Consider the following 26259-nt stretch of genomic DNA (forward strand, 5'->3'; position numbering starts at 1 on the left):
TTCCAGGTGCCTCTTTATTCCCCATTACACTTCCAACAGTTGCCATCTACCCAAGGAAAAAGTATTTGGAGTCAGCTTGGGTTATAAAAGTACCTATGCAAACACTTCCAGGCCAAAATCCTAAAATTTCTAGATTTTGTTGCACATTTGAGAGCTATATATATGTCCACCTATGTTTCTTTGTGAATTGCTTATCTAATCTTTCTCCCCAATTGTTTATTACCTCCTCTGATTGATTCCTATAGTTACCGTGCATTATCTTGATTGATTCCTATAGTTATCTTGCAGTATTTTATATGCCCTATTAATTATACATTTTTAACAGCTGCTTCTGTTCTAGATTCAACTGAAAACTCAACCAGTGCAGGTTTTACAATCAGGATTTACCTACCATTTTCTCTTTGCCTATACTCTGATACCGTTCCCTGATAGGGAAGAAAATATCTAGCCTGCAGCCTAAGTGTCTCCTTGTTCTCTTCTCATTCTGTTACCTTTCTCTCTCTTATTACTTGTTCCCGATGTTCTTCATTCCACATTGCTGCAGTCCTAACTATTGGGTAGTCCACTGTCCAGTCGGCCTGAATACCAAAGTATATGGCTGACGTCGGTCAGGGCGCCTTAGACTGACGTCAGTACGTCAGGGTACTAATGCGCATGACCGACGTCATATCCTCAGTCTTTTTTGCCGCATGGTCCGATGCAGAAGCAATTTTGCGAGTGCAGGTTGGCGTTCTGAAAGTTTCTGAAGCCAGAGTTTCAGACCGAATCAAAGTTGGCTAAGTACCCGTTGGGAATATTTTGGTTTTTCTTGCCTCAGTATTTAACCGGATGTCAGAAAAAGTGAATAACTGTATTTCTTGTGGGAAACAGATACCTCATAGGGATTACCATACTTTGTGTATACCTTGTTTAGGGCCTGAGCACGACGTTGTTGGATGCCGCTCTTGTGCTAGATTTAACAAACGCACTATTAAGAGAAGGTTAGACTGTGCTAGGTTAGTGTTTGGGAAGCGTTGTAATTATAAAATGCCGTCGGATGCTCCGACGCCGGCTTCGGCTAAAAAACGCAAGGACAAAGCAGCAAAGCCTAGAGTGGAAGAACCGACAGTCCCAGATGTCGGTTCTTTAGAGGGCTCAGTGGAGCCGGAGGTTTTGCCAGGTGTTTCTTTGGAGTCTCAGGGAGAGACTTTACTGTTACAGGATGTATCCTCTCAGGAAGTAGGCCAGGCTGAGGGGGCTTCTCAGGTGGCTGTTTTTCCCTCTCTTCCTAAGGTGGTTAGAGCCTCCCCTTCTGTTTCCAAGGCTTCCTTGAGGGGCAGGCCAAGTTTTGCTTCAGTGGGGGTTTCTCCTAGTGCTTCAGGGTCTTTGCCTAAGAAACATATGCTTAAAATGGCAGAGGATTTGATTACTATGATAAGGGGTTCTATGCCCCCTCCTGATAAGAGGCCTAGGGTGGAACCTGAGTTTGAGAGTTTTGAGCAATGCTCGGAGGCTTCTGAGTCTTCGGCTGAAGACTTGCAGGAGTACCCTCCTTATTCTGATTCTGATGTGGATGATTCTACTCCTTCAGCTTCTCCTCCTGAGGATTTTTCATTTTCAGAGACTCTGCATTCCATGAGGGAGCATTTTAAATGGGAAGGTCAAGATTTCTCTGATTCCAGGAAAAGGCTTAGGGAATTCTTGTTTTACCCCAGCATAGGCCTTTAGCTATACCTCCTGTTTTGAATGTGGTGGAAGATGTTTTGCAGAGGCTTCCTGAATCCTGATTCTTTGCCTCCTGCCCCAGTTAAACCGGATAGGTATTATAGGGTGCCTGAAGCTCATAAGTATCTTTTTAAGAGTCCTAGGGCAGACCCGGAAACTGTCTCTCAGGGGCCTAAAGGTGTGAAGGCCTCAGTTGTTAAAAATCCTGTCCCTCCTGATAAAGAGGCAAGGGCTTTGGATAGATGGGGAAAGAAAGTGTATACTTCTTCCACTTTAGCCATGAGGGCGTTGAATTGTCAGTTTCACATGTTAAAATATCAGAATTATCTTCTTTCACAGTTGAAATCTAAGGTGGATGCTCTGGCGGAAGGTATTGAGTGTAAAGAGTTGCGGGATTTACTTCATGTGTCTGAACAGGTGGGTAAACATTCCTTGCAATGTGGTTTTGATGCTGTGCAGGCCTCCTCCAGGGTGGCTGCCACTGGTTCTGTTCTTCGTAGGCACGCCTGGTTGAGAGATCAGAATTTAGCTGAGCATGTTAAGACACGGATTTTGGATGCTCCTTTGCAGTCTGATGTGTTGTTTGGTTCGCCTGTAGAAGCAGTTTTGAAGAAAATGGAGGACAAGGCTAAGTCTATGCAAACTGTTAAAGATTTTTTGCAGGTGCAGCCTCCGAAGTTTAGTAGAAATTGGCTTGCTAAGGGATGGACTTATCCTGCTTATGATTCCCAGTCTAGGGGTAGGTCTAGACGTGGTAGGGGCAGAGCTCAGGGTTCTTTTAGGCCTAGGTCAGGGAGTTCCCCTGCTCAGACTTCTGGTGAGGGCAGGGGTCAGTCCTTTCGTAAGCAGAACCAATGACCTGCCTTTTCAGCTGCCAGTTCATTCTCGCCTGGCAGCACCGTTGGGAGGAAGGCTGTCTCTTTTCAAAGAAAATTGGGATTTAATTACCCAAGACAGATGGGTTCTGGATATCATTCACCACGGTTACAGGTTTTATTTCCATACCTTGCCTCCTTTCAAAGGCATGCCAGACATTCCTCCTCTACAAAGACAAGAGGCTCACAAGCAAATTTCTCTGTTACTCCAAATAGGGGCCATTCAGCCGGTTCCTGTGCCAGAAAGGGGCCTAGGATTTTATTCTCGCCTGTTCCTAGTACCAAAGAAGGGGAACACGTGGAGACCAATTTTGGATTTATCTATCCTCAACACTTATCTGGACATTCCCAAGTTCAAAATGTTGACGTTGCAGCAGCTTTTACCTCTGCTGGGCAAAGATCACTGGATGGTAACTTTAGATCTCAAGGAAGCTTACCTTCATGTGCCTATAAGACTAAGTTGCAGAAAGTATCTGCGTTTTCGAGCTGGAAATTCTCATTATCAGTTCTCTGCATTGCCCTTTGGCTTATCTACTGCGCCCAGAGTATTCACAAAGGTTCTGGCTCCAGTGATAGCTTACTTCAGGCTAAAAGGAATTCAAATCTATCCTTACTTGGACGATTGCCTGATTCTGGCTCAAGAAAAGGAAGACCTTCTACAGCATTTGGAATATGTCATAGCAGTGCTAAGATGCCTAGGGTATTCTGTGAGCGAAATAAAGTCCAGTCTAGTACCCTCTCAAGACATGTGCTTTCTGGGTGTGAGACTGAATACAGCAGCCCAGATGGCCTTTTTAACCCCGGACAAACAAAAGAATCTTTCCAGTTACTTCCATCAACTATCTCTTCAGTCCGGGCTGACTGCAAGGACAGTCCTTCAAGCCTTAGGGTTCATGGCATCTTGTATTCTGGTGCTTCCCAATGCCAAACTGCATATGAGGAAGCTACAATGGTATCTCAAAATGTATGGACACAGCACTGCCAGGATTTGGACACTGTCATTCAAATAATACCTTGCATTCAAAAGGAATTTTGGTGGTGGGCTCAGGAATGTCACCTAAACAAGGGACTCTCTGTGACCCGGCCAGAGGCGAGTCAGATTCTAACGACAGATGCCTCAGACATTGCTTGGGAGCTCATCTAAATGGAAAGTGGATACAAGACAAGTGGCCTGCCAGACTACAGCATCTACATATCAACATGAAGGAGATGTTAGCAGTCCAGTTTGCATTAATGGCTTTCAAGGAGTTACTTCTTCCAGGGCAGGTGTTGATTCTAACAGACAACACAACTGTCATGTGGTACATCAACAAACAAGGGGAACACATTCTTACCCATTGTGCAGGCAAGCAATGATTTTATGGGAGACTGCGCTCAGCTTGCAACTAACTCTTCAGGCAAGGTTTCTGCCGGGAGCACAGAACTCCTTAGCAGATGTGTTAAGCAGACAAATCATGGATCCCCACGAGTGGAAACTGGATCTTCATGTATTTCAAAAGTTGACAGTGTCCTGGGAACTCCAGACATAGATCTGTTCGCTTCTCCACTAAACCACCAGCTGCCAAAGTTTTGCACAAAGAGGTTTCATCACACAGCTTGGAAAGTGGATGCTCTTTCTTTCAGTTGGAAAAATCTTCATGTGTATGCGTTTCCACCTCTGCCTCTTCTTCCAAAGGTGCTTCTAAAGGTCAGACAAGACAAGCCAAGGATGATTTTAATAGCTCCAGATTGGCCTCGGCAGCACTGGTACCCATTACTGAGGAGTCTGGTAAAGAAGCCTCCATGGCCTTTACCCTTGATTCCACACCTGTTGTCTCAGAGACGGTCACCTGCTCAATGTCAAGCTTCACTCTCTTCATCTAACAGCCTGGCATATTCTGTTCTGAAAGACAGCAGGTCTCAACTTCCTCAACAAGTGTTAAATGTGATTATGGAAGCCAGGAGACCTAGTACAAGGAAAGTGTACGGAGAAAAATGGAAGAGATTTTTATTTTGGAGTGCAGCAAACAATTTGGAGATTTCTGAGCCAAATTTGAGTGTGGCTCTTCAATATCTTACTGAGTTATTGGACAAAGGTTTGTCTTTCTCTTCCATTAAGATTCATGCTGCAGCAATTTCAGCTCACTATGATTGTGACCCACCGCTGTTTTCGCATCCTTTGTTCAAGCAATTTCTTAGAGGGGCAAAGAATATAAGACCCCCACGTAGAGCTCCTACTCCTGCTTGGGATCTCAATTTTGTGTTGGAGAAACTTACTCTACAACCTTTTGAGCCTCACGGCTACTACTGAATTGAAATACTTGTCATGGAAGACTGCTTTTTTGTTGGCCATTACTTCTGCAAGAAGGGTTTCTGAGTTGCAGGCCCTTATGGCAGTGGAGCATTTTTTTGATTTTTCATAAGGATAGAGTATCTTTACGTACTAATCCTTCCTTTATGCCTAAGGTGGTTTCTAGTGTGGCTTTAAACCAAACTATTCATTTGCCTACTTTTTATGCAGATCCCCAAAATAAAGGGGAAAAGATTTTGCACACTTTAGATGTACACAGGCAATTGCGTTATTATTTGAGCAGGACTAAGGATTTTAGGCAGTCTCAGCAGTTGTTTGTTTCTTTTGCTTTGAGTTCTCAGGGCAAGCCTGTGTCAAAACAAACTATTTCTAGATGGATTGGGTGTTGCATTACATTTTGTTATTCCCATCATGGCAAGGAGATTCCAGCTGGGATTAGGCCTCATTCCACTAGGGCTACTGCCACTTCAACAGCATTTCTGAGGGGGGTGGCAACTAAGGATATTTTGGAGGCAGCTACTTGGAGTTCAGTGCATACTTTCTCTAAGCATTATCACCTTCCTCTCTACTCTAAGTCTAGGGCTGGTTTTGCCACAGCTATTTTGCAAGGCATGTTGTCAGTTCCTGCTTCCTTATGATTTGCCAGCCTCCCTTACCTCTGCTTTGGGATTCTACCCAATAGTTAGGACTGCAGCAATGTGGAATGAAGAACATAGTACAGTTTTGTACCTACCATAAATGTAGATGTTCGAGGATCCACATTGCTGCAGTCCAATTTACCCTCCCTCCTTCCCCTCTGTGTTTAGGGGTGGTTGTGTAGGTGAGGTTATATTCTGCTTATTTTGTATATTTTGTATATATATTTTGGTGCAGGTATGTTGGGAGTTTTTGGTTTTTGGCCTTATCTTTTCAGGGTCTTCTGACATCTGGGGCAAGAAAAGACTGAGGATATGACGTGGGTCATGCGCATTAGTACCCTGACGTACTGACGTCAGTCTAAGGCGCCCTGACCGACGTCAGCCATATACTTTGGTATTCGGGCCGACTGGACAGCGGACTACACAATAGTTAGGACTGCAGCAATGTGGATCCTCGAACATCTACATTTATGGTAGGTACAAAACTGTACTTTTCCTTGGTTCTTTTGCCAGCTTCCTCCAATAAATTCTGCTCCCCTCTTGCGTATTCTGTGTACCTCTAATTGCAGTCATCCCTATCAGCATGATCTCCTTTTTCTATTCCCGTTTTGACGTAGCTCTTATTTTTTGCTACTTTATGAATACAATATTCACTATGACTGCTGTTATTCTCATTAAGGATCTTCATCCATAATCCTACTCTTTCCTTATGTTTTGAATTAACCCCTGCTTCATTGTTATCTCTTTCCACTTTCTTTCTGCTTGTATTATGCAGGAGAGCCTTAACTGTGTAGCTATAATATAGCCCTTCAAAACAGGCAATCCAAAACCTCCTTGTTCTATTCGAAGGATCAACTTATCCCACTTGACTTTTGCTCTCTTCCTGTCCCCAGATAAATCCCTCAACTCTTTATTAATTACTATCCACAACTTCTCCTCTGGTTGGTAAAAATATGCCTGGCCTGTGTATAAAATAAATGGACTAAAAATTGCTTGTATCTTGCTATCCATATCCATGGGCAAGAGCTTGCAGTGTCTCGGTTTTTGTATTATCTTTTGTTTAGTCTCTTCCCATATGTCCTATATATTTTAGCTGTCCTAACAGAACCCTTTAAGACCCACAAACAAACTCCTAAATACTTAATTTTGTCATATTCCCCATAAAATGGGTATTGCTGAACCAGTTCATGTATGGGTACTTAGTTTACAGCTGTAGCTTTTGTTTTATCTTCATTAATTTTATTTCCCGAAAAACCCAAAACTGTCTCAGTGTTCCACAACACTGAGATGTTCTTTTCTGGTTTTATCAGGTACAAAATAATATCATCTGCAAATAAAGCCAACTTTTCTTGAAAACTATACCAGTTGTATCCTTGATTTGTTGAATCCCTTATTTTGTTTGCCAATGGTTCTAAATATAACACAAATAAATAAGAGGACACCCCCTGCCTGGTTCCTCTGTTCAGACGCATCTTATCGGAGAGGTACCTCCTCACTTTGATTTTTGCTTCAGATCCCTCATATATCCTCTTAGTTAACCATGCTATTGTTTTAGGAGATGCAAATGCTTCCATATCCCTACTCATAAAAGCCTAGCTTACTCTTCTGAATGCTTTCTCTTCATCAAGACCCACCAACAACAGTAGTATCTTCTTACATTCTGCTTCCCTTTAGATCGTCATTGTTCTTCTAATGTTGTCAAATGTTTGTATCCCATCCACAAAACCATATTGATCCATATCTATCAATTTTGGCAATGCCTTTGTCATTCTTTTAGCCATTATAGTCTTAAACACATTATAGTTATGGTTTAAAATTGAAATGGGTGTATATGAACCTGGATCTGATTGGCCTTTACCATCTTTAGGTATTAAAGCCATTGCGGCTTTTCTCCAGTATTTTGGTGCCCCCCCCCTTTTAAAATACTGTTAAACAAAACCTTCTGGATCTTTATCACTTTCTTCCCTCCCTCCTAGCTTCCAAAATTCTCCTGGAATACCATCTATTCCTGCAGAGTCTTTATATATCACCATTTTTATCTCATCTCTTCCTGTCTTATCAGTTAATTGTTGAGCTTCATTTTACCTCTAACCTTGGCATAATTAAGTCCTCCATAAATAGTTCCATTTGTGCTTTTACTTGATTTTTCATACTTCTTTGCTTTATAGAAATGTTCATAAAATTTCTGAAGATATATCTAATACCTCTACAGGATCTCTGGTTATTTTTTTGTTATAGGCACCCTAGGTTTGGGAACAACCCCTTCTGCTTTCTTTTGCCTAAGTTGTTGTGTTAAAAGTTCTTGTGCCCTGGAGGAGTTATTAAAAAGTCATTTACTTAACAGCAAGCTTTCTAAACTTGTACATATTATCCAGGTACTCCCGTATTTTCTCTTTAGCACTCTGCAGTTGTGCCTCTTCTTCTGTGAGATTCCCCTTATTTTGTAATATTTTAACATTCGTCAGCCCCTCTAATTCTTGTTGCTTCTTATCCATTTATTTTTCTTTTATTTCTATCTTCTTTTTTTGAACTCCACTTCCATTTTATCACACTCACTAGCTATTTTTGAAGTTTTGGAGTACTTTCTCTCTTCCTTAATAACTCCAGAATAATTTCCATTACCCATTCCTTAAATTCCTCTCTTTTTAACATGTAAGAAGGGAAGTAACAGTGTCTCATCTTTACTTCATTACCCTGCATTTGTATCTTAGTAATTATTGGTGCATGATCTGAAATAGTTATTGGATGTCTGTCAAAGTTTTCAGTTAAATGCAGTTGTTCTTATGAAATATAATTTCTGAATAGTCTAGCCCAGTTATTGTTCCTTGGGGAATATGTAAATTCTCTCTGAGTTTCTACTACTGAATTTGTTTTCCATACCAAATATTTGCTACATTTCCCTTCTAGAACCTCAGATAAATCTTCATTGTTGCAAATCAAATTCCAGTTCCCAACTGTATGTAATATTCCCAGCTGAAAGATAATTATTTTTTCCAAATTTTTTTAAGATTCATATTAGCAGTTTTAGTTGGAATACAAATGCATGCCAGCATAATCCTCATCTCTTGCCATTAGCCCCTTACTACAAAAAATCCGTCATTATCATCTTTTTTCCTCTTCTGTCACTATTGGAGCGCAGCTAACAATTAATATAAGCACTCCTCTTTCCCTTTGTCCCGATTCTGCTGAAGATCCAACATGAAATTCTTTATCAAATTCACATGCTTCATTCCAAATGTGTCTTCTGTATCATTGCTATTCTTTCCTTTTTGTCAACACCTATGAGACATTCACATTCTATGATAATATGGAAAGTGTCACCATTATGATAAGAAGTCATTATTCCCACTTATGACCGCTTTTCTTAAATGTCTATTTCCAGCTTTTGTGATGTTTGGCAGGTTGACCTTTTACACATTTTTTTTTCTTATCAGCATTGGAATAAATGGCATATTTTACAAGACTTGTCTTTTTGATTGACTGCTTTCATTAAAACAAACACCCCAGACCTGTTAAAAACACACAAAACTATGTATATCTTTAAATAGTTTTTCTTCTTCTCTGAATTAACATGTCTGCTTGTGTGTCTGTGTGTGTGTTTGTGTGTAGGTATGCGGTATAGATGTGTAGTTATTGCTCTAGCTATATTTAAAAAGGCTATATATAGCTGGGGACACTGGAGAAGGGTCTTACTTCCTTGCAAATAGCTGTTTAAGTTCATTGTTGCAGTGTTAGCATTTCTGGTTCTTTTTTTTTTTATTCGGCAGTAAGATGTTGTATGTGTTTACATTGACACAGGTGCTGTAAGTGGTGTTGGAGTTTGTTTTACAATAATATATTTTAATATTTGAATGCCGATGCAATTTAAATTTTGTAGCATATGCATTTTTACAGAACTCTGGTACTGTATTTAGTAACCATCTGTTCAAGAAGTGTTTTGAATAAAAGGGTAGCATATTCAGAGCATTATACACACAACAAAAGAAACCTTAGGAATGCTGCCAAAATAACCATCTTTTATATTTTGTAGGGGAACATTTCCTAAAATATCTGTTTTTTTTCATTCTTCATGTTTAGGTAGTTGAGGCTGCAAATGGTACTACCAACAACTGCCACTCAAATGTGACTGTAGTGATGACAAACAGCATGGACTCCCGTCTCTACATGCTCAGTTGCTTGCCATTCTTTATCCTGCTGGTCTTCATTCGGAACCTGAAGTGCCTGTCCTATTTCTCCATGGCAGCCAACATTGCTATGCTGGTCAGCTTGATTATTATTTATCAGTACATCATCCCGGTGAGTGACTGTGTGTTTCAGGCAAAAGTAATACAGATATCTGTTCAGTTGTTTGAATGTTTCTTGCTCATATTCTGCTTTAAGTAGATGCCAAGTGTTATTTCTGCATATCTTATAAGTGACAGTTATCTAGTTTGAAAGGTGATCTAATCAAGCAAGACTGCAAATTTCAGGTTACTAAACTAAACATTTTTGGAAAGCTGCATTCACGACATGGAAATTGACTGCCAAGCTGCATGTGCATTGCTTTTCATTGGAGTATCTTGTTTTACACCTTCAGTTAGTTCTTTCTAAAACTTTAATATTATTTCCTGTCAATGTAATGACCTTTCATTCTTTCTGGTAACTGGATAGACAGACTGGTCCAAAGATGCTTTTCATTTGCCTTCTTTATTTTTGTTCTGTGGAATATAAATCATGAAACTCAACATATTAATTTATTCGTATGTTCATAAGTATTAGTTGTGTTCTCCCACAGTGTTCTTGTCAGTTTCATGTATAGAGCAGAGTAGGAGATGCTGAAGTCTAGGCAGACTTTCCCTGGGATTCAGTAAACTCCTAATAGGTTTCATGGGAAGCCTACACAGAGTATGCATGTGTGCGAGGTGAGCAGCAGTGTTAATTACATATTCATGCCTTGCATTGCATTTAAACGTAAATAAATGCAGTTTTGTGGCTGGCAACAGTGGTGCTGGCCAGGAAACTGTGTAAAGGAACAAGGATAGCAAACTTGTTTACATTAGAGCACAGTAGGTTAGTGTGATTGCACGGAATACCACAATGATTACCAGGGCTTAACATAAAGTTATGCATATGGTCCAAACACAGTACAGGACTGAGTATACAATGCAGAGTTTTGTAAAATCCCATTCCAGGCATTCTGTACAGAAGGTGTGTAAATGATCTGTAAGGGTACATGGGCCGCTTTGTAAAATAAACTCTCAGAGGAAATATGTGTATTGAAGAGGGAGACACAGATGAATTGTAGGAATGAACATATGGAAAGAGGACAGGTGAAACAATCTAATATACAGCTGATAACGGCATATCAATATAAGACAGTTGTAGCGGCAACACCAGTCACGTGTCAGTATGGTACAGTATGGACTGCACAGTGAAAATGTGTATTTTGTGACGGTCACATAAGGTGACATAACAGTAGGGAAGGTGTCTTTGTGAAATGAGCATTTTTACATGAACAATGCAGAGGACATCTGTCAGGGATGTTATATACTATTGAGGTGTAGGGTGCATATGCATATTGTGAAGCTGTGCAAACTGATTTGCCTGAATATGAGTGTAATCTCAGCAGAAGTCTCCAGCAAGTGGGACACAGGTAAAGGCTTATGGACGACAGTAAAAGAAGCATGCATAATCATGGACAATATCAGAATAATACCACCAGTAATCCCATGTCTTTGACATAACATGTAATTTTGAGTGATCAGAGATGGCTCTGCACAAACACTCTTGTACAACTAATATAATATGTCTACAGTCTATGAGGGAAATCACGCACATAATCCTGACACTGTAACATGTTTTGGAGGTGTTAAGAGGGACACTGCTATACCTGTATGTGACATTATGATCAATACAGGCTAGTTGGTGTGCATGGCATATGACACAATCCACACTTGTCATGATTGTTACCCATGTCATCAATGTTATCAAACAGTTATGTATGTGCTTTCTGCATCACTGGAGCAGGTATCACACATGCATATGGTGTGACATCTTGATGGGGGTTCTGCACCATCTGAAAAGAATATGTAGGTATGACCAATAAGATGTGTGATAGGTCACTGTGGCAAAGGTTGTACATTTCAGTTACAATCACTGTAAGATGTGTAGGGAAGTACATGAAAAAGGGTGCATTGTGCTCCGTTATTCTTGTGATGGATGAAGACTGTGAACTATCAGTGTATTATGGCCTGTGATGTGGATGCCCTTTACATACTCAGTATGACCACATACTGGTGGATGTTCCACATACCATCTACCCTAAGACACAGGTCACATACCTAATTGTCTGATTATAGGATGCGATGTCTACATTATCCTTGGTTTGTGTGTTTGTTTTCATGACATAACAAATCCCCCCATGTTTTTGTTTCACTGCGGGTGTTGTCATGGCTTTGGTGTGTGTTGATACTGTCAGTATTGTACTAATATCACAGTTGGAGTCATTGATTACCCACAATATGTAGTCCTTCAGACAGTTTGGACTCGGAATGTGTATGTTATTTGTGAGATCTTTGACTTGAATAATGGACAGGAAAGGGCATAGCAGACAGCCCTGATGTATGGACCTGATCACTTAACCGGAGATGTAGGTCGCTTCACATATTTCAACATATTTAGATGCCACGTATGTGATATAGTGGTCTACCCACTTGGTGATATAGGTGTTTATGGCCACATCTGACAGTGTTGAGTGAATAACTCAGTGCAGATTTGTGTCAAATGCCTTGAGCTTGTCAAGTACCAAAGGAGGATACTGTTGTCATCATGCATACCCTTGATGACCTCTTTGAGGATCCCTAACAAATATAACAGACATGATGTAGAATTAACAGCTCACACAGGTCAGTTGCACACAGCTGGGATGTTACTAGTGTCCATTTAGAAAAGGTCCATGGTGACATGTTGGTCTGTCTCATGGATGAGAGTCAGGATGTGTCTATACATGCATATATCAGATGCTGTCTCCCCCAACTCAGATGGATGCATGTGGATGTACACCCTTTTACAGGAACATAGTGTGTGTGGAGAATGTGCATGTGTGCTGAGTTACTCTATATGTGATCTGTGATGCTATCACAGCCCATTGATTCTGTGTGATAGGCCTGGATGAAGGTAAGACAGTGCATGCTGCCTGTTGTGATCTGACCTAGGGTTTGGACACAATCTCCCATGCAGGTATCATTGAGAAACTCTCCCAGCTGGGGATTAACCCTTATGCCAATAGATGGGTAACCAGTTAGTTCTCCGACAGAACACATATTTTGAAAGTGGTGAATCAACCTGTACCAGTAGAGCTGTCACCAATGGCGCATACCCCGGGCACCTGTGCTTGGCCCTTTTGTGTTTGGAACCCATTTCTCAACAGTTCAGACTAAAGTATATTGCCTTTGATTTACTGCATTTGCTGATTCTTGCATATCTGATGCAGTCTTTGAATCCACCAATAATGATAACATGCTACAGGAGGTGCTAATACAGACAAATGATTGGTGACAAAGCCAATGGTCTAAAAATAAATGCAAAAATGTGTCTTGATTTTGTCCTTCTGCAAACTGCAATTCCAGTTTTGTCTTTCAAAGTGGAATTCCCTGCTAATTACAGCATTGACAACGCTCCCACTATGCTGAAACCCAGTGATGCAAGAACTGGGAACACATATAGACAGCAATCTGAACTTTAACCACCAAGTGTCCACATGGAAAGCCTATGTTGTGCACATCATAAGTCACACCATCGTATTCAGATCTGAGGTTTATATAATACCGCTGTACTTGAACCTCATCAGAACACTAATAGAGCATAATGCTCCCTTTTACGTGTACCTCACCAGACACATGCAGCAGCTGGAGAGACCACAGGGGTTTCTCAATAAGAAACCACAGGGCCTGCAAACCATGCCATGATTTATGTGGATACACTGAAAGCCATGTTGCTGTAATCCATATCGTATAGGATGAGGTGACTTCTGCCTGGCCTGCAGGCCAGTCTCTGAACCTGCCCTGGTGAGAACAACACACATCCACAAATCAGATATAGCTGATGGCATCAGCAATGTCTGGTGAGGAGTAAATGGTAATAAGTGTTCCATATGCTGGTGTAAAAGGGTCTCTCTCATGTCAAGCAAGTGCACACACCCCCAGTTGAATGCAGTGAGAACAGAACCCCTACCTAAGTACACAGACTACAGAACTCAGTACTTTACACAAGCACCACAGCACAAATCTGACTTTTGTAACTGCAGGACAACTTAAATGGATGACATCAGCAGTGGATGTTGGAGAGAAGATGTTGGGAGGGCTGCATGAAATGGATGTGTAGACATGTGCAAGTGTCAAAATACTGTCAATCTATGGGAATGGAGTGGTAAGTGTAGGCTACACACTTATGCTGTTCTGGCTAGATAGACACTCACCAAGAATGCATGGATCGTGCTATCCCAAGCAAAACCAAGACTCTCTCCTCCAAGAAAAGGAAACTAGTCTGGTGGACCTCTGCCATAAACAAGCTATACAATAGAAGGAGGAAACTAGTACAGAAAAGAGTAAAATCCCAAGAAGGGAAGACTCCCCTGATCAGTATCAGCAAGAAACTACGATCCCTCATAAAATCATCCAAGGCTAGCTTTGAAAGAAAAATTGCCAAGGACTCCAAAGATCACCACAAGGCATTCTTTAGCTATGTCAAGAATCTATGTGGCAATGCTCAGATCTGCTCGGAGTTAGTGCAGAATGGCACAAAATACACTGAACCAACCAATATAGCCAACATCCTGGCAGACAGGTTCAGTGCAAACTTCACCCCTCTCTCACCCTCAGAAGGGCCCATAACCATACCAGAAGAATGTAGAGCCCCTGAAATCACAGGCACTCAGATTAAAACAGCCCTCTCCAAAGCCAAAAACACAGCATCAGTGAGACCGGACGATGTCCCAGGCTGTGTCCTACACATGCTCAAAGACGAACTAACCCCTCACCTAAACACACTGTTCAAACTCAGCCTCTCCACAGGCTATGTACCCATAGAGTGGCGCACAGCAACAGTTATTCTGCTCCACAAAGGTGGAGCCACAACAGACCCCGGTAGCTATCGCCCTATAAGCCTGACTAGCTTGGTCTGCAAGGCTATGGAGCGCATCATCATGGAACTCATTAACAGAGACATTGGGAACCTCCAAACACTGGACCCTACCCAGTTCAGCTTTGTTAAGGGAAGATCATGCCTCCTAAACCTGGTGGACTTCTTTGAGACAGTTACCAAGGCTATAGACGAGTGAAAGGTGGTACACACATCCTACCTAGACCTCGCAAAAGCCTTCGACATCATTCCCCATTCTGGTATTATAGACAAGCTCACCAGCCTGAACATAAACCCCTATGTCACAAGATGGGTTGCCAACTGGCTCATGGACAAGAAACCACATGGTGAGAGTTGCGGGAGATATGTCTGATTCTAAAACGGTTACAAGTGGCATTCCGCAGGGCTCAGTCCTATTACCCCTCTTGTTCGGCATATACTTCTCAGAGGTACAGGCAAGCACAGGAGGACTATGGCTGACCAAGTTCGCAGACGACTGCAAACTAGAGGCTGTAATTGACTCTCCGGCTGTCACAGACATCCTCCAAAAGGGTCTCACTGAGAAGGATACCTGGTGTCAAAATCATGGCCTCAAGCTAAATGCCAAAAAGTGCATAGTCATCCCCTTTGGAAAAAAACAAAGTACCCTCAAACTACCACATAGGTGGTAGTCCCCTAAATGCGGAAGACGTAATAAGGAATCTGGGGACCCAAGTAGATAGTAATCTCTCCTTTGATAATCACATTGCCAAAGTGGTTAGAAAATCCTTCTATGTGGCCCACCTAATCACAAAAGGGTTCACATCAAAAGAGATCATTGTGCCCCTCTGCTCATCACTCATCAGACCCCTCATAGAGTACAACGCCCCATTTGGGATGTACCTTACAAGACACCTGCAACAGCTGGAAAAAACACAGTACCACCTCACCAAGAGGATCACTGGCCTCAAACAAATTCCCTATGCAGCTCGACTGAAGAAACTGCAGCTATACTCAGTTGCATACCGCCTACTCAGAGGTGAGCTCTGCCTGACTTACAAGACCATGTACAACCCAGAATTGATGGACATGCTCCACCTAAAGAAAACCATATCCCCTCGAGCCACACACTCTAGGGATCTGAACCTCACCACAACAATAAGTAGGACATGTTGGAGGGATAGTGTCCTGTCCCAGAGACTTCCCATGCTTTGGAACAAGATTTCAGTATATATTAGGCAGAGCTCCTCGCTAACACCCTTCAAGAGAAACCTTGATGAGTGGATGAGAAACAGAAAGTTTACCCCGGGGATCACTTCAGTGGCTCTGCTGGACAGAGGCACAGGGAACTAATCTAAGGGGGTGGCGAAAGCCAACAAATTCTGGCTAGGCTTATAACCTATGAACCCACCCACCAATCCACCCACAGTTGACTGCAGTGAAAATAGAACCCCTAGCTAACTAAGTACACAGACTACAGAAACCTCATACTTTCTGCAAGTTCCATGGCGCAGGTCTGACTTTTACGAGGCTGCAGGACAACTGATAGTGGATGACATCAGTAGTGGATGTTGAAGAGATGATGTTGGGAGGCCTGCATGGGTTCACAGGAGGTGACTAGGCTAATAACCATGGGGCCTTTACAAGCCTAGCCATGTAAAAACCCAAGTACTTTTATTGATCATAGTTAGATGATCGTTGTTAGCAGAGCGATTTTTTGATCAGCACCAACTGCCCTTGTCCATGAGGGACATTGGTGCTTCCCCTGGGATGAATTTACAGTCACCCATCCAGTTGTCAAGGTTGCACTACAATAGGGTCATTGAAGAGCTCTGCTTCACATGGAGTAGGAGCCTGTTGCAGCAGAGCGACAATCGCTGGGAGATAGATCTCTCTCTCCAACATGTTATGTTTATGTGACAGGCTAGGTTGAGATCCCTGGAGCAAATTATTTTTGTCCCATTTGATTTGTGGATGTCCAGCATTTCCATTAAGGCAGGGTCCGAGACTGCTCTGTAGGCCAGGCACAGGTCACCTCTCAGCAGCCTGTATGATACTGATTACAGTGATAGGGCTTTTATTCTTTCCATGTAAGGCATGTTTTGGAGGCCCTAGATTCTCTTTGTCAGAAACCTCTGTTGTCTCTGTAGTTGCTGCAGGTGTCTGGTGAGGTACAAACAGAAGGAAGCATTGTACTCAATTACTAGTTATGCCTTCCCTGGTCTTGGATGAAGTGCCATTATTTATGAGGTGCACAATGTAGAACGCCTTTCTTACCACTTTGGACACATGGTGATTGATGTTTAGATTGCTTTCAACCTGTGTAAATAAGTCTCTTACCACTGAGTTTGAGCTTAGAGGGGTGCTTTCTATATCATAATTCGCAAGGGCTACTTCTTTGCCAAGGGGAGAGTGAGGCATTTTTTGCATTAAGTTTCAGTCCACAAGTCTGGCACCAGTCATTTGTCCGTGTCAGCTGTTTCTGTAATATGATAAATCATTGGGGACTCTCTTATGATTCCGCCCAGTTTACAGTTGTCTGCAAACTTGGTAAGCCCCAGGCCATCTGCCTTTATCAGGACATCAGAGAAATAGTGTCTAAACAGTAGAGGGCCCAGCACAGATGCTTGTGATGCTCCACTAGTAACTGGTCTATTAGTAAGAGGTGGACTCCCCAACTTTGACAGTGTGCATTCTGTCTGTGAGCCAGTTGGCTACCCATGTAGTAATGTATGGATTAATCCCCAAATGGAAGAGTTTCTCTATGATACCTGAATGGGGATTGTGTCAAAGGCCTTGGCTAAATCAAGATAGGCAGTATTTACTGTTTTCCTTCAGCCAGGGGTTTGGTGACATTCTCAAAGAAGTCCACAATGTTTAATAAGCAAGATCTACCCTTGAGAAAACCACACTGGGTCAGGTCAAGTATTTCGAAGGTCGCTTGTGTCCTTGTGGGTTAGGTCCATGATGATCCTTTCCATAGCCTAGCAGATAAGGTTGGTTAGGCTTATGGGTTGATAGTTCCAAAGGTCAGTTGATGGATGTGTAGGTATGTTCAACTGTGAAGATAGTTCTAGTTCTGCATATTACCAGACTGATGTGCATTGCATATCACACAACATTTGTTATTAATGTGTGCAGCATAGTTGATATATTTCTGAATATGTACCAAGAGACCAAGGTTGCAGTGTATGGGGGAGGCAACACATGGCTGCATTGTAAACATGTGATATATTGTTAGATAGGACCTTCAGTTTATGTTTTCACATAGAGTTTCAAGGCATGAAGAGTAAATAGACAGTAAACAGCAGTAATTCATACCAGTGGTGACTTTGCATATCACAGTGGTGAGCACTGGGTTTGCGTGACTGTTGGCAAAGTGTTTGCTCACGTGAGATACACATTTCCATTACTTTCCCTGTTTACATGAAGTTAAGCAGTGCGCAAACAGGAGCCTCATTGCTAAATTTCTGAGCATTACTAGCGTTACTATTGAGTGTATGAAATACACCTGCTGCTTAGCTGACTGTGCGGCTGCAGGTGGAAATGCGTTAACACATTTCTTTTTGAGCCCAGATGGTACTGGGTTCGAATCCAGGTGTATATAATGCTTTTAAATAAACAATGATAATGCAGTGACATTAATTCTTTATAGTACATGTGATGCTGTGTGTCAGTATAGCACAGTTGGGTTAAATGGCATTGCGAGGAGGTAACTGCAGCATTGCAGAGCTGCTCACCATTGCTTGGCATTGGTTGGTGATGCCAAACTCCGCTCAGACATAGAGGCCAAAAAGTGAAGTAATTTATTGCTTTTTCTGGTACTTGTGCATGTTGTGTGTGATTCTATTTTTTGACAAGATTATAGTTGTTAAAATGGGGTAGATAGGAAAGTGGTGAAATTGGGAGCAAGCAGGGGGAAGGACAAAGGGAAAGCAATACAGGAATGTGCAGTATGGGAGGAGGAAAGAACCATAGCTATCCATTTCTTCAACATTGAAAATTGAAAATGTGTTAAATCTTAGCTGAATTTTGGCTATCGCCTCCAGAAAGAGGGGTGACAACAATGTAATCATATTGTATAGCCAATTGGACCAAATCAAGTGTGTCAAGAAGACCCGTGTGACACGCAGAGCTATGTATGGGATGATATTTTGTTTTGTGGGACAGGAACAGAGTTATTTTTAATTCAGTAAGAGAGGACTGCTAGGCAAGGGACGTAGGTATTTCTGGGTCAGGTAAGTTGGGAAGGTGAGGAAGCAAATTCAAACAAACAAGACATGACACAGGGATGGTGAGGAACACAAAGTTGGGGGACACCATGATTGGGATGAGGGAGGGGACAACAGGCTTATGCCCAAAAGACATGAAGACAGTGAGAATATAGTCCTCGCCCACTGGATTGTCATCACTGTCCACTTACTCCACTAGCGGCTGGAATGCTTGATATCTTCTCTTCCTACATACCATGAAGGAGAGCAGTCTCCCTATCTGGCATAGGTGTACACCAGTGGTGCTGTGCACAGCTCTACACACCAACCCTGGCATCTCCTTGCAAGTGGTTAAATCCCAACCTCTGCCACTGCTCCTGGAGGGTACCATGGTACCAGCTGCTGGGGTAGTACTATCTGAGGGTGCAGGTACTACAGTGGCAGTAGAGGCAGTGCTGCCAGGTTGGGTCCCAGATGTGCTGGGAATCGGTGCTGGAGCCGGTGGAGCAGGGGCAGGCTGATCCACTGGGTCTGGTCTATCTCGATGTGCTGTGCAGCATTTAGTGATATGGTACAGATGGATGACTTGGAGAGATTTTGATAATACATAATAGAAAATAAAACAAAGAGATAAGAGTTGGGGTGCGAGAGAAAAAAAAAAGAGAGAAAATTATTACCATCATATGTGACATACAATGCATTAACACAGTTATGCAAGTATTTTATCTGAAGTATTACATTTAAGTATATGTCCTAACAACTACACACTATAACTACAGATTGATGAAAGGAATCTTTGAAATGTGCATATATTGTACATATGTTTGGTCTGCTTATACAGATTACAGCTGACAGCAGGGTGTTTATGCTACGTGTATAGGGTTTAATTTTAAGTAATATTATTAAAGAAATGCAGTGTTGTTTTACTGTTATTGGTAGTAGTTGAAGCCGTAACCTCTGACTACAGTGTTATACTTGACGCCTAAAGTTGATTTGTGCTATAGACTAATGAATGCTTACTTGCTTTTATAGTTAGGATGTCCACGCTAAATTTGCCACAACTGTATAAAAAAAACTCTGTATTTAACTTTTACAGCTACAATACTTCTCTTGTGCCGCATACCTACCACTTGCTTCACTCAGTCTCTCCATTCGATCAGCATAAGTCCATCTATTAATCTCTCTTTCAACATTAGCTGTGGAAATAACAGAAAAGAACAGAAGAGCATTATGCCTATCAGCCTTGCCTATATTTATCCTTCTATGTATTACAAATACTCTCTTATTATCATACTTGCATAACTGTGGGATGTCAGCAGTTTGAAACTCAGTCAACCACTGGTTGAGGGTATCACTTTTGCACCTCTGTGGGTCATTAAAATGATACCTACACTGTTCTCAAGTATGTGGGATGCCAGTAGCACTGGATACAGCCTGAGCCAAACTACACCAAGCCTCTGACTTGTACTGGGAGTCAGAACAGTCCCCCTGCAGAAGTCTTTGGCTGTGGTGCTTTACCAGGAGTCCAGTAAATATCCTGGACTCCTGACCACCCCACCTTTGTGCCCTAGCTGGGCAGCTTCCCCTCTAGCACTAGACATGTCTAACATACGAACTGAAGCAATGGCAGCTGATGCTTTCCGGCCAGTTCCTGTTACTGTGTTTACTGGTGGTGCGCAAACCCAAGCAATGATGCCAGTCGTGTTTATATAATGTTAAGTGGAGAGCAGCAGTGCCAAGCAGGGAGGAAATATATATTTGAAATTGTAAGGTTAATGTGATACTTTACCTTAGTTTGAGGGCTGGATGTAGCTTAGAAATGTATATTCAAAATTGGAAGGGAACTGTTAGGTAAGTTAAGTTTACAGACATGCACTAGGGACATAAATGTCATGATCTGACACATTTGTTTTTGGCTTTATTCACTGATAAAATTGATTTTAAAGTGTGGGATAAATCTAGGCATAAGGGGCAAAACATTTTCTTCCACAGCATTGATTTTCCATCTTTGCCATAGGAGAAATCCTGCTCAGACATAGTCAGGAATCATTCATAAATACAGCTGACAGTTTGAGGTGTTGCAATGTATGTGTGTGATCTGACAAGGTTCTTGTATATAGATCCAGTTGTGTATGTGTCTTATTTAACTGTGAAGGCCATCTAAGTCCAGATTACAGAATAATACTTACAGAAATACGGTGGAGAGTATACCTTCAGTCATACATCTGAAAAGGCAGTATGGGTATCTTATCCCTCATACATATAATCATATCAGCTCCACTGTCTAAGGTGTGATAAGTGAGAGTGAATATAATGAGAAATGGAACAACAGTAAAAATGTCTGGAATGTCCTGTATTAGAGCCAAGGACGATATGTATTGCAGTGGTACACTTACACCTGTTACCACAAGAATGTTGAAATAGCACTTTTATATTTTTCAGTTTATTGCTATAAAATGGACTGTGACTGCAGTATAAATAGGTTGCACATGACTGTTATAGCTATATGACTGAACCATAATTTCCTACTCATTCTTAAGTTCTGTGTTACTGCCATGCAACGCCACTTAACGTGTTTATACAGTGCCCAACAGAATTAATTGAATGTATCCGTTTTCAATTATTGGCTGTGTTTTGCAATGGAAAGCAAAATTTGCAACCATGTATCCTTTTTGACCTTTACACGTTTACAGATGCCCTGTCTGCAGGTGTTCTCTCTGCTTCCTGTGTGGGCCACTAGTCTAGGTTTGCACATTGCTAAACATCGCACAAACGAGATAAGCACAGCCAAACCTGACATTTATTTTCTCCAGATGTTTGTGTTTCACTGTTGCAGTCATCACCTGTGGGTTATCCCTGCTGTGGTAGCCTTTGGCAGACCCGAATACCAGAGTCAGTGTTTTTTTGCGTCGGCTGCAGTCACCTGTAGTCTGAGGTCAGGTAGTCAGTGCTATAAAGCAAGGCAACTGACGTCATTACATCAGTCTTTCTTGCCGTGGAGCCCGTAGCAGAAGCAGTTTGCACGAGTGCCAGTCAGTCGCTACCAGAAGTTGAATTTCAGCTGAAAATGTCTAAAGCTAAGTACCCCGTTGGGGATCCTTTTTTCTTGCACTAACCAATGTCCGAAAAAGTTAACTGTCTCGCCTGTGGAAAGCAGATCCCACACCGAGACATCTTACTGCGTCACTTGTTTAGGCCCAGACCATGACGTCCCCTTTGCCGGTTCTGTGCCCTCTTTAATGCAAGAGCCATTCGCCATAGAGCTCTTTTTGTAGACAGTTATTTTCGTGTTCTGTCTTCGCATTCCGATATGGCGTCCATCATTCAACAATCTGTGGACATTTTGAAAAAATGTGGAGGTAAAGATAGAGACAGACCACACAAGGCTAAACCTTCTGACGATGCTACCACTAAGCAAGGTAGTCAGTTCTCCAGAATTCAGTGAGGCGCTTTTGAAGCCCCTAATGCCTGATTCAGTATCTACACAGGCTACCGATACCCTTTCAGAGTCCAGTATGCTGCAGAAATCTTCTTCATCTTCTGAACCTTTGTCTGTCTCTGCCTCGGTTGGGTCCAGAGCCACTACACAGGCACCTGCTTTCGAGGAGGCCTGTCGTACTGCCGAATCTAGCCAAAAACTGATGTCTTTTCTTCTGACTACCGTTTCTCTCAGACCGACGGATTCTCTCAGGCCTAGAAGCCAGGCCACTCCTAGGAAATCTGCTTCTAGCCACCATCTTGCTACTGCTCCACCACGCCAAGCACAAATGCTGAAAATTGCAGAAGATCTCATCTCCTTTATCCGGGGTAGTTAGGCCACAACCTCTAAAAGGAAAAGGCACCCTTCTCCATAAATTATGACAGAACAGGATTCTGAGGAGTCTAACTATTCAGTTTTTGAAGAGGAACAGCGTCTCTTAACTGCTTATGAGGATTCGGATACAGAGGAATCCATCCCTTCTGCCGCCCCTCCAGAAGACCTTTCCTTTGAGGAAACCCTTCACTCCCTTAGGGAGCATTTCCAGTGGGAATCCTAGGACCTCCCACAGACTAAGAAAAGACTTGGAGAGTTTCTGGACCTGCCTCAGTACAGACCCCTGGCCATCCCCCCTATTTTGGAAGTGGTGGATGATGTTTTCCATGAATCCAGCTTAGCCCCTGACGCCCTCCCTCCTGCTCCCAGTAAACCTGGCAGGTACTACAGAGTACCAGATTCTCACAAATACCTGTACAGAAGTCCTGCAGCAAGCCCAGAGGTCATTACTCAGGGACCTAAAGGAGCTAAGACTAGTTCTGCCAAAAATCCTCTTCCTCCTGACAAGGACTCCAGAGCTCTGGACAGATGGGGTAAAAAAGTATACACCTCTGCAACCTTAGCTATCAGAGCACTCAGTTGTCAGTTCCATATGTTAAAATGTTAACCACACATTTTGGAACTATTAAAAACAGAAAATTGATACCTTTCCTGACTGTGCCATTTCAAAAGAGTTAGCAGATTTACTGCACTCTGCTTGTCATGTGGCCAAACACTCATTACAATGTGAATATGACATCCTAGAATCCTCTAGCAGGCCAGCAGTGACAGGATCTGTTATTGGGAGACATGCATGGCTGAAGGAACAACCTCTTCCTGATCATGTCAAGTCTAAACTTATTGATGCACCCCTAGATGAGGAGCGCTTGTTTGGGGAAAAAGCAGAAGAGGTGCTTAAAAAGATGGAAGACAAAGCAAAATCTATGCAAACAGTAAAATATTTCTTTCAGGTACAACCTTCCAGGTTCAGCAGGAACTTTCCTTGTAAGCACTGGGCCTTCCCTGCACCTAGCAGACAGGGCCAAGGTAAGCCCTGCAGGAACAGACCATCCAGGCCCCTATCCCAGGGCCAGCAGAGAAGCAAACAATGGACCACTTCCGTCTCTAAGGCAGAGAGTTCTAAGCCAACTTTCTATGGCAAACACAATGACCCCCCCCCCGCCCTCCCTTCACTCATCAAAAACTAGGAGGAAGGATCTCCCTCTTCAAAGACGGTTGGCTTTCTTTAACAAAGGACGAATGGGTCTTAAAGATAATTTCTCAGGGATACAAATTATCTTTCAGCGAACTCCCAATTCCAAGAGAGTATCTAGACTTGCCTCCAAATCAGTGGGCAGAGGCATTGAAACAGGTACAAATTCTCATATCCTAGGGGACGGTAGAACCTGATCAAACAGGCAAAGGATTTTATTCCAGACTATTCCTTTTTCCCAGAAAAGAGGGCACTTGGCACCCCACCCTGGATCTCTCCATTCTGAACACCTCCATGTTGGTCCCAGATTCAAAATGCTAACTTTCCAGCAGCTGCTGCCTGTGCTAACAAAAACATGCCTGGCTAGTGACCCTAGACCTAAAAGATACCTACCTCCACATCCCCATCAGGGAATCATGCAGGAAATTCCTGTGCTTCAGAGCAAGGCTCACAACACTTTCAGTTCTCTGCACTGTCCTTTGGCTTATCTACTGCACCCAGAGTATTCACCAAGTGCTTGGCCCCAGCCACAGCATTCTGCAGACAAAGTAAATACAGATTTACCCTTACCTGTACGACTGCCTCATTCAGGCAGAGTGCAAAGAAAAGCTGCTCCAAGACCTTCTCTTTGTCAAATCACTCCTAACTTTCCTAGGCTTCACCATCAACGAAAGAAATCAAAGCAAAACCCTATCAGGAAGATCATTTTCTTGGGAGCTCTGCTAGACGCAGCATCCCAAATGGCCTTTCTATCCCCAGAAAAGCAGAGCTTCCTGCCTCTTTACTTTACCCAGCTGGCTTCCAGAAGTCACCTCACTGCGAGGAAGTTCCTGCAAGCCCTGGGATACTTAACATCTTGCATCCTTCTCATTCCTCTGGCCAGGATTCACATGAGAAAGATTCAGTGGCATCTAACCTTTGGTGCCAGCACTCTCAGTCCCTGGAGACCTCTCTCTCTCTCTCTCTGATCCCATGTATTAGAGCTGAGTTTCTCTGGTGGGCAGAGGCCTGTACCAGGAACAAGGATCTTCCCTTCATCCTCCGCCCTACCGGACAGACAATCACCACCGACGCCTCAGACATTGCTTGGGGCACTCACCTAGCAAGCAGGTGCACCCAAAGTCTTTGGGATGCCCAACAAATTCACTTGCACATCAATCAGAAAAAAATGATGGCAGTACAAAAGGCTCTGACATCTTTCAAACCCCATCTCAGGTCAGGGGTTCTTCTTATAAAAACAGACAACATCACAGTAATGTGGTATATCAACGAACAGGGGGGCACCCAATCTTTTACCCCCTGTGCAGGTTAGCCATGAGTCTCTGGCTTACAGCCGCCTCCATGGGTCTAAACCTAATTGCACAATACCTACCAGGGGTCACCAACACCCCTGGCAGACCACCTAAGCAGAAATTTACTGGACCCCCATGAATGACAGCTCCACAGCGAAATCTTTCTGCAAATCACTCAGGAGTGGAGGACTCTGGAAATGGATCTCTTTGCCTTGCACCTCAACCACCAGCTGCAAAAGTTCTGTACCAGGGAGCATCACCTCCTAGCGTGGATTGTGGATGCCTTGACCTTCCCCTGGAACTCCCTCTTTGTGTATGCTTTCCCTCCTCTGCCCCTTTTTCCCAAGGTACTGATCAAAATAAGGGAGGAGAGACCAAAGGCCATACTCATTGCTCCATATTGGTCCAGACAGCATTGGTACCCCTTACTGCGCAGCCTGACCTTACAGCCCCCCAAGCAGCTTCCCCTGATCTCAGACCTCTTGACCCAAGGGAGGGGGAAGATACTGCACCTTGATTTATACTTTAAACGCTAACAAGGAGCCCCTGTTAAGCAAACAGGTTCTGAACATCATCACAGAGGCCAGGAGGCCCAGCACCACAAAATCATAGCAGGAAAATGGAAATGATTCTGCTCCTGGAGCCAGTCCAAAGGGGCCAGTACATCCCATCCCTCTTACCTTGCATTACCTAGCCGAGTTGCTCAATAGTGGCTTCTCTCTCTCCTCTATTAAAATCCATGCCTCGGCCATTTCTGCCCATTTCTATTCAGACCCGCCCCTCTTTTATCATCCTTTGATTAAGCAATTCTTCAGAGGGGCTTCTAATATCAGACCTCCTAGAAGGCCTCCCACATCACCCTGGGACCTGAATTATGTTCTAGAAAAACTAACCTTACCTCCCTTCGAACTTGCTGCTTCTACATAATTGAAATACCTCTCCTGGAAGACTGCCTTCCTACTAGCTGTCACCTCAGCCAGAAGGGTATCAGAACTTCAGGCTCTCATGGCTGTTGAGCCCTTCATCATTTTCTATGCAGACAGAGACTCCCTGAGGACTAACCCCTCCTTTATGCTCAAAGTGGTATCTGATGTGACCTTCAACCAGGCCATTCACCTACCCACCTTCTTTCTCAACCCTCAAAACA

At 42.9% G+C, this 26259-nt stretch overlaps 1 protein-coding gene across 6 annotated transcripts in view; it reads left to right on the forward strand.

The window, feature by feature from the left end:
• LOC122799976 (proton-coupled amino acid transporter 1-like) overlaps positions 1-26259 on the forward strand; it is a 1348908-nt gene that overhangs the window by 632320 nt on the left and 690329 nt on the right. For all 6 annotated transcript variants that reach the window (XM_044069408.1, XM_044069412.1, XM_044069406.1 and 3 more), the window contains one exon: positions 9585-9803. In XM_044069408.1, coding sequence (XP_043925343.1) covers positions 9585-9803 — 219 coding nt within the window. The remainder of the gene's footprint in view (positions 1-9584; positions 9804-26259) is intronic.

Source organism: Protopterus annectens, chromosome 4.part0 (assembly GCF_019279795.1).
Source record: "Protopterus annectens isolate FY-2018-M chromosome 4.part0, PAN1.0, whole genome shotgun sequence".
NCBI classification, from domain to species: domain Eukaryota; kingdom Metazoa; phylum Chordata; order Ceratodontiformes; family Protopteridae; genus Protopterus; species Protopterus annectens.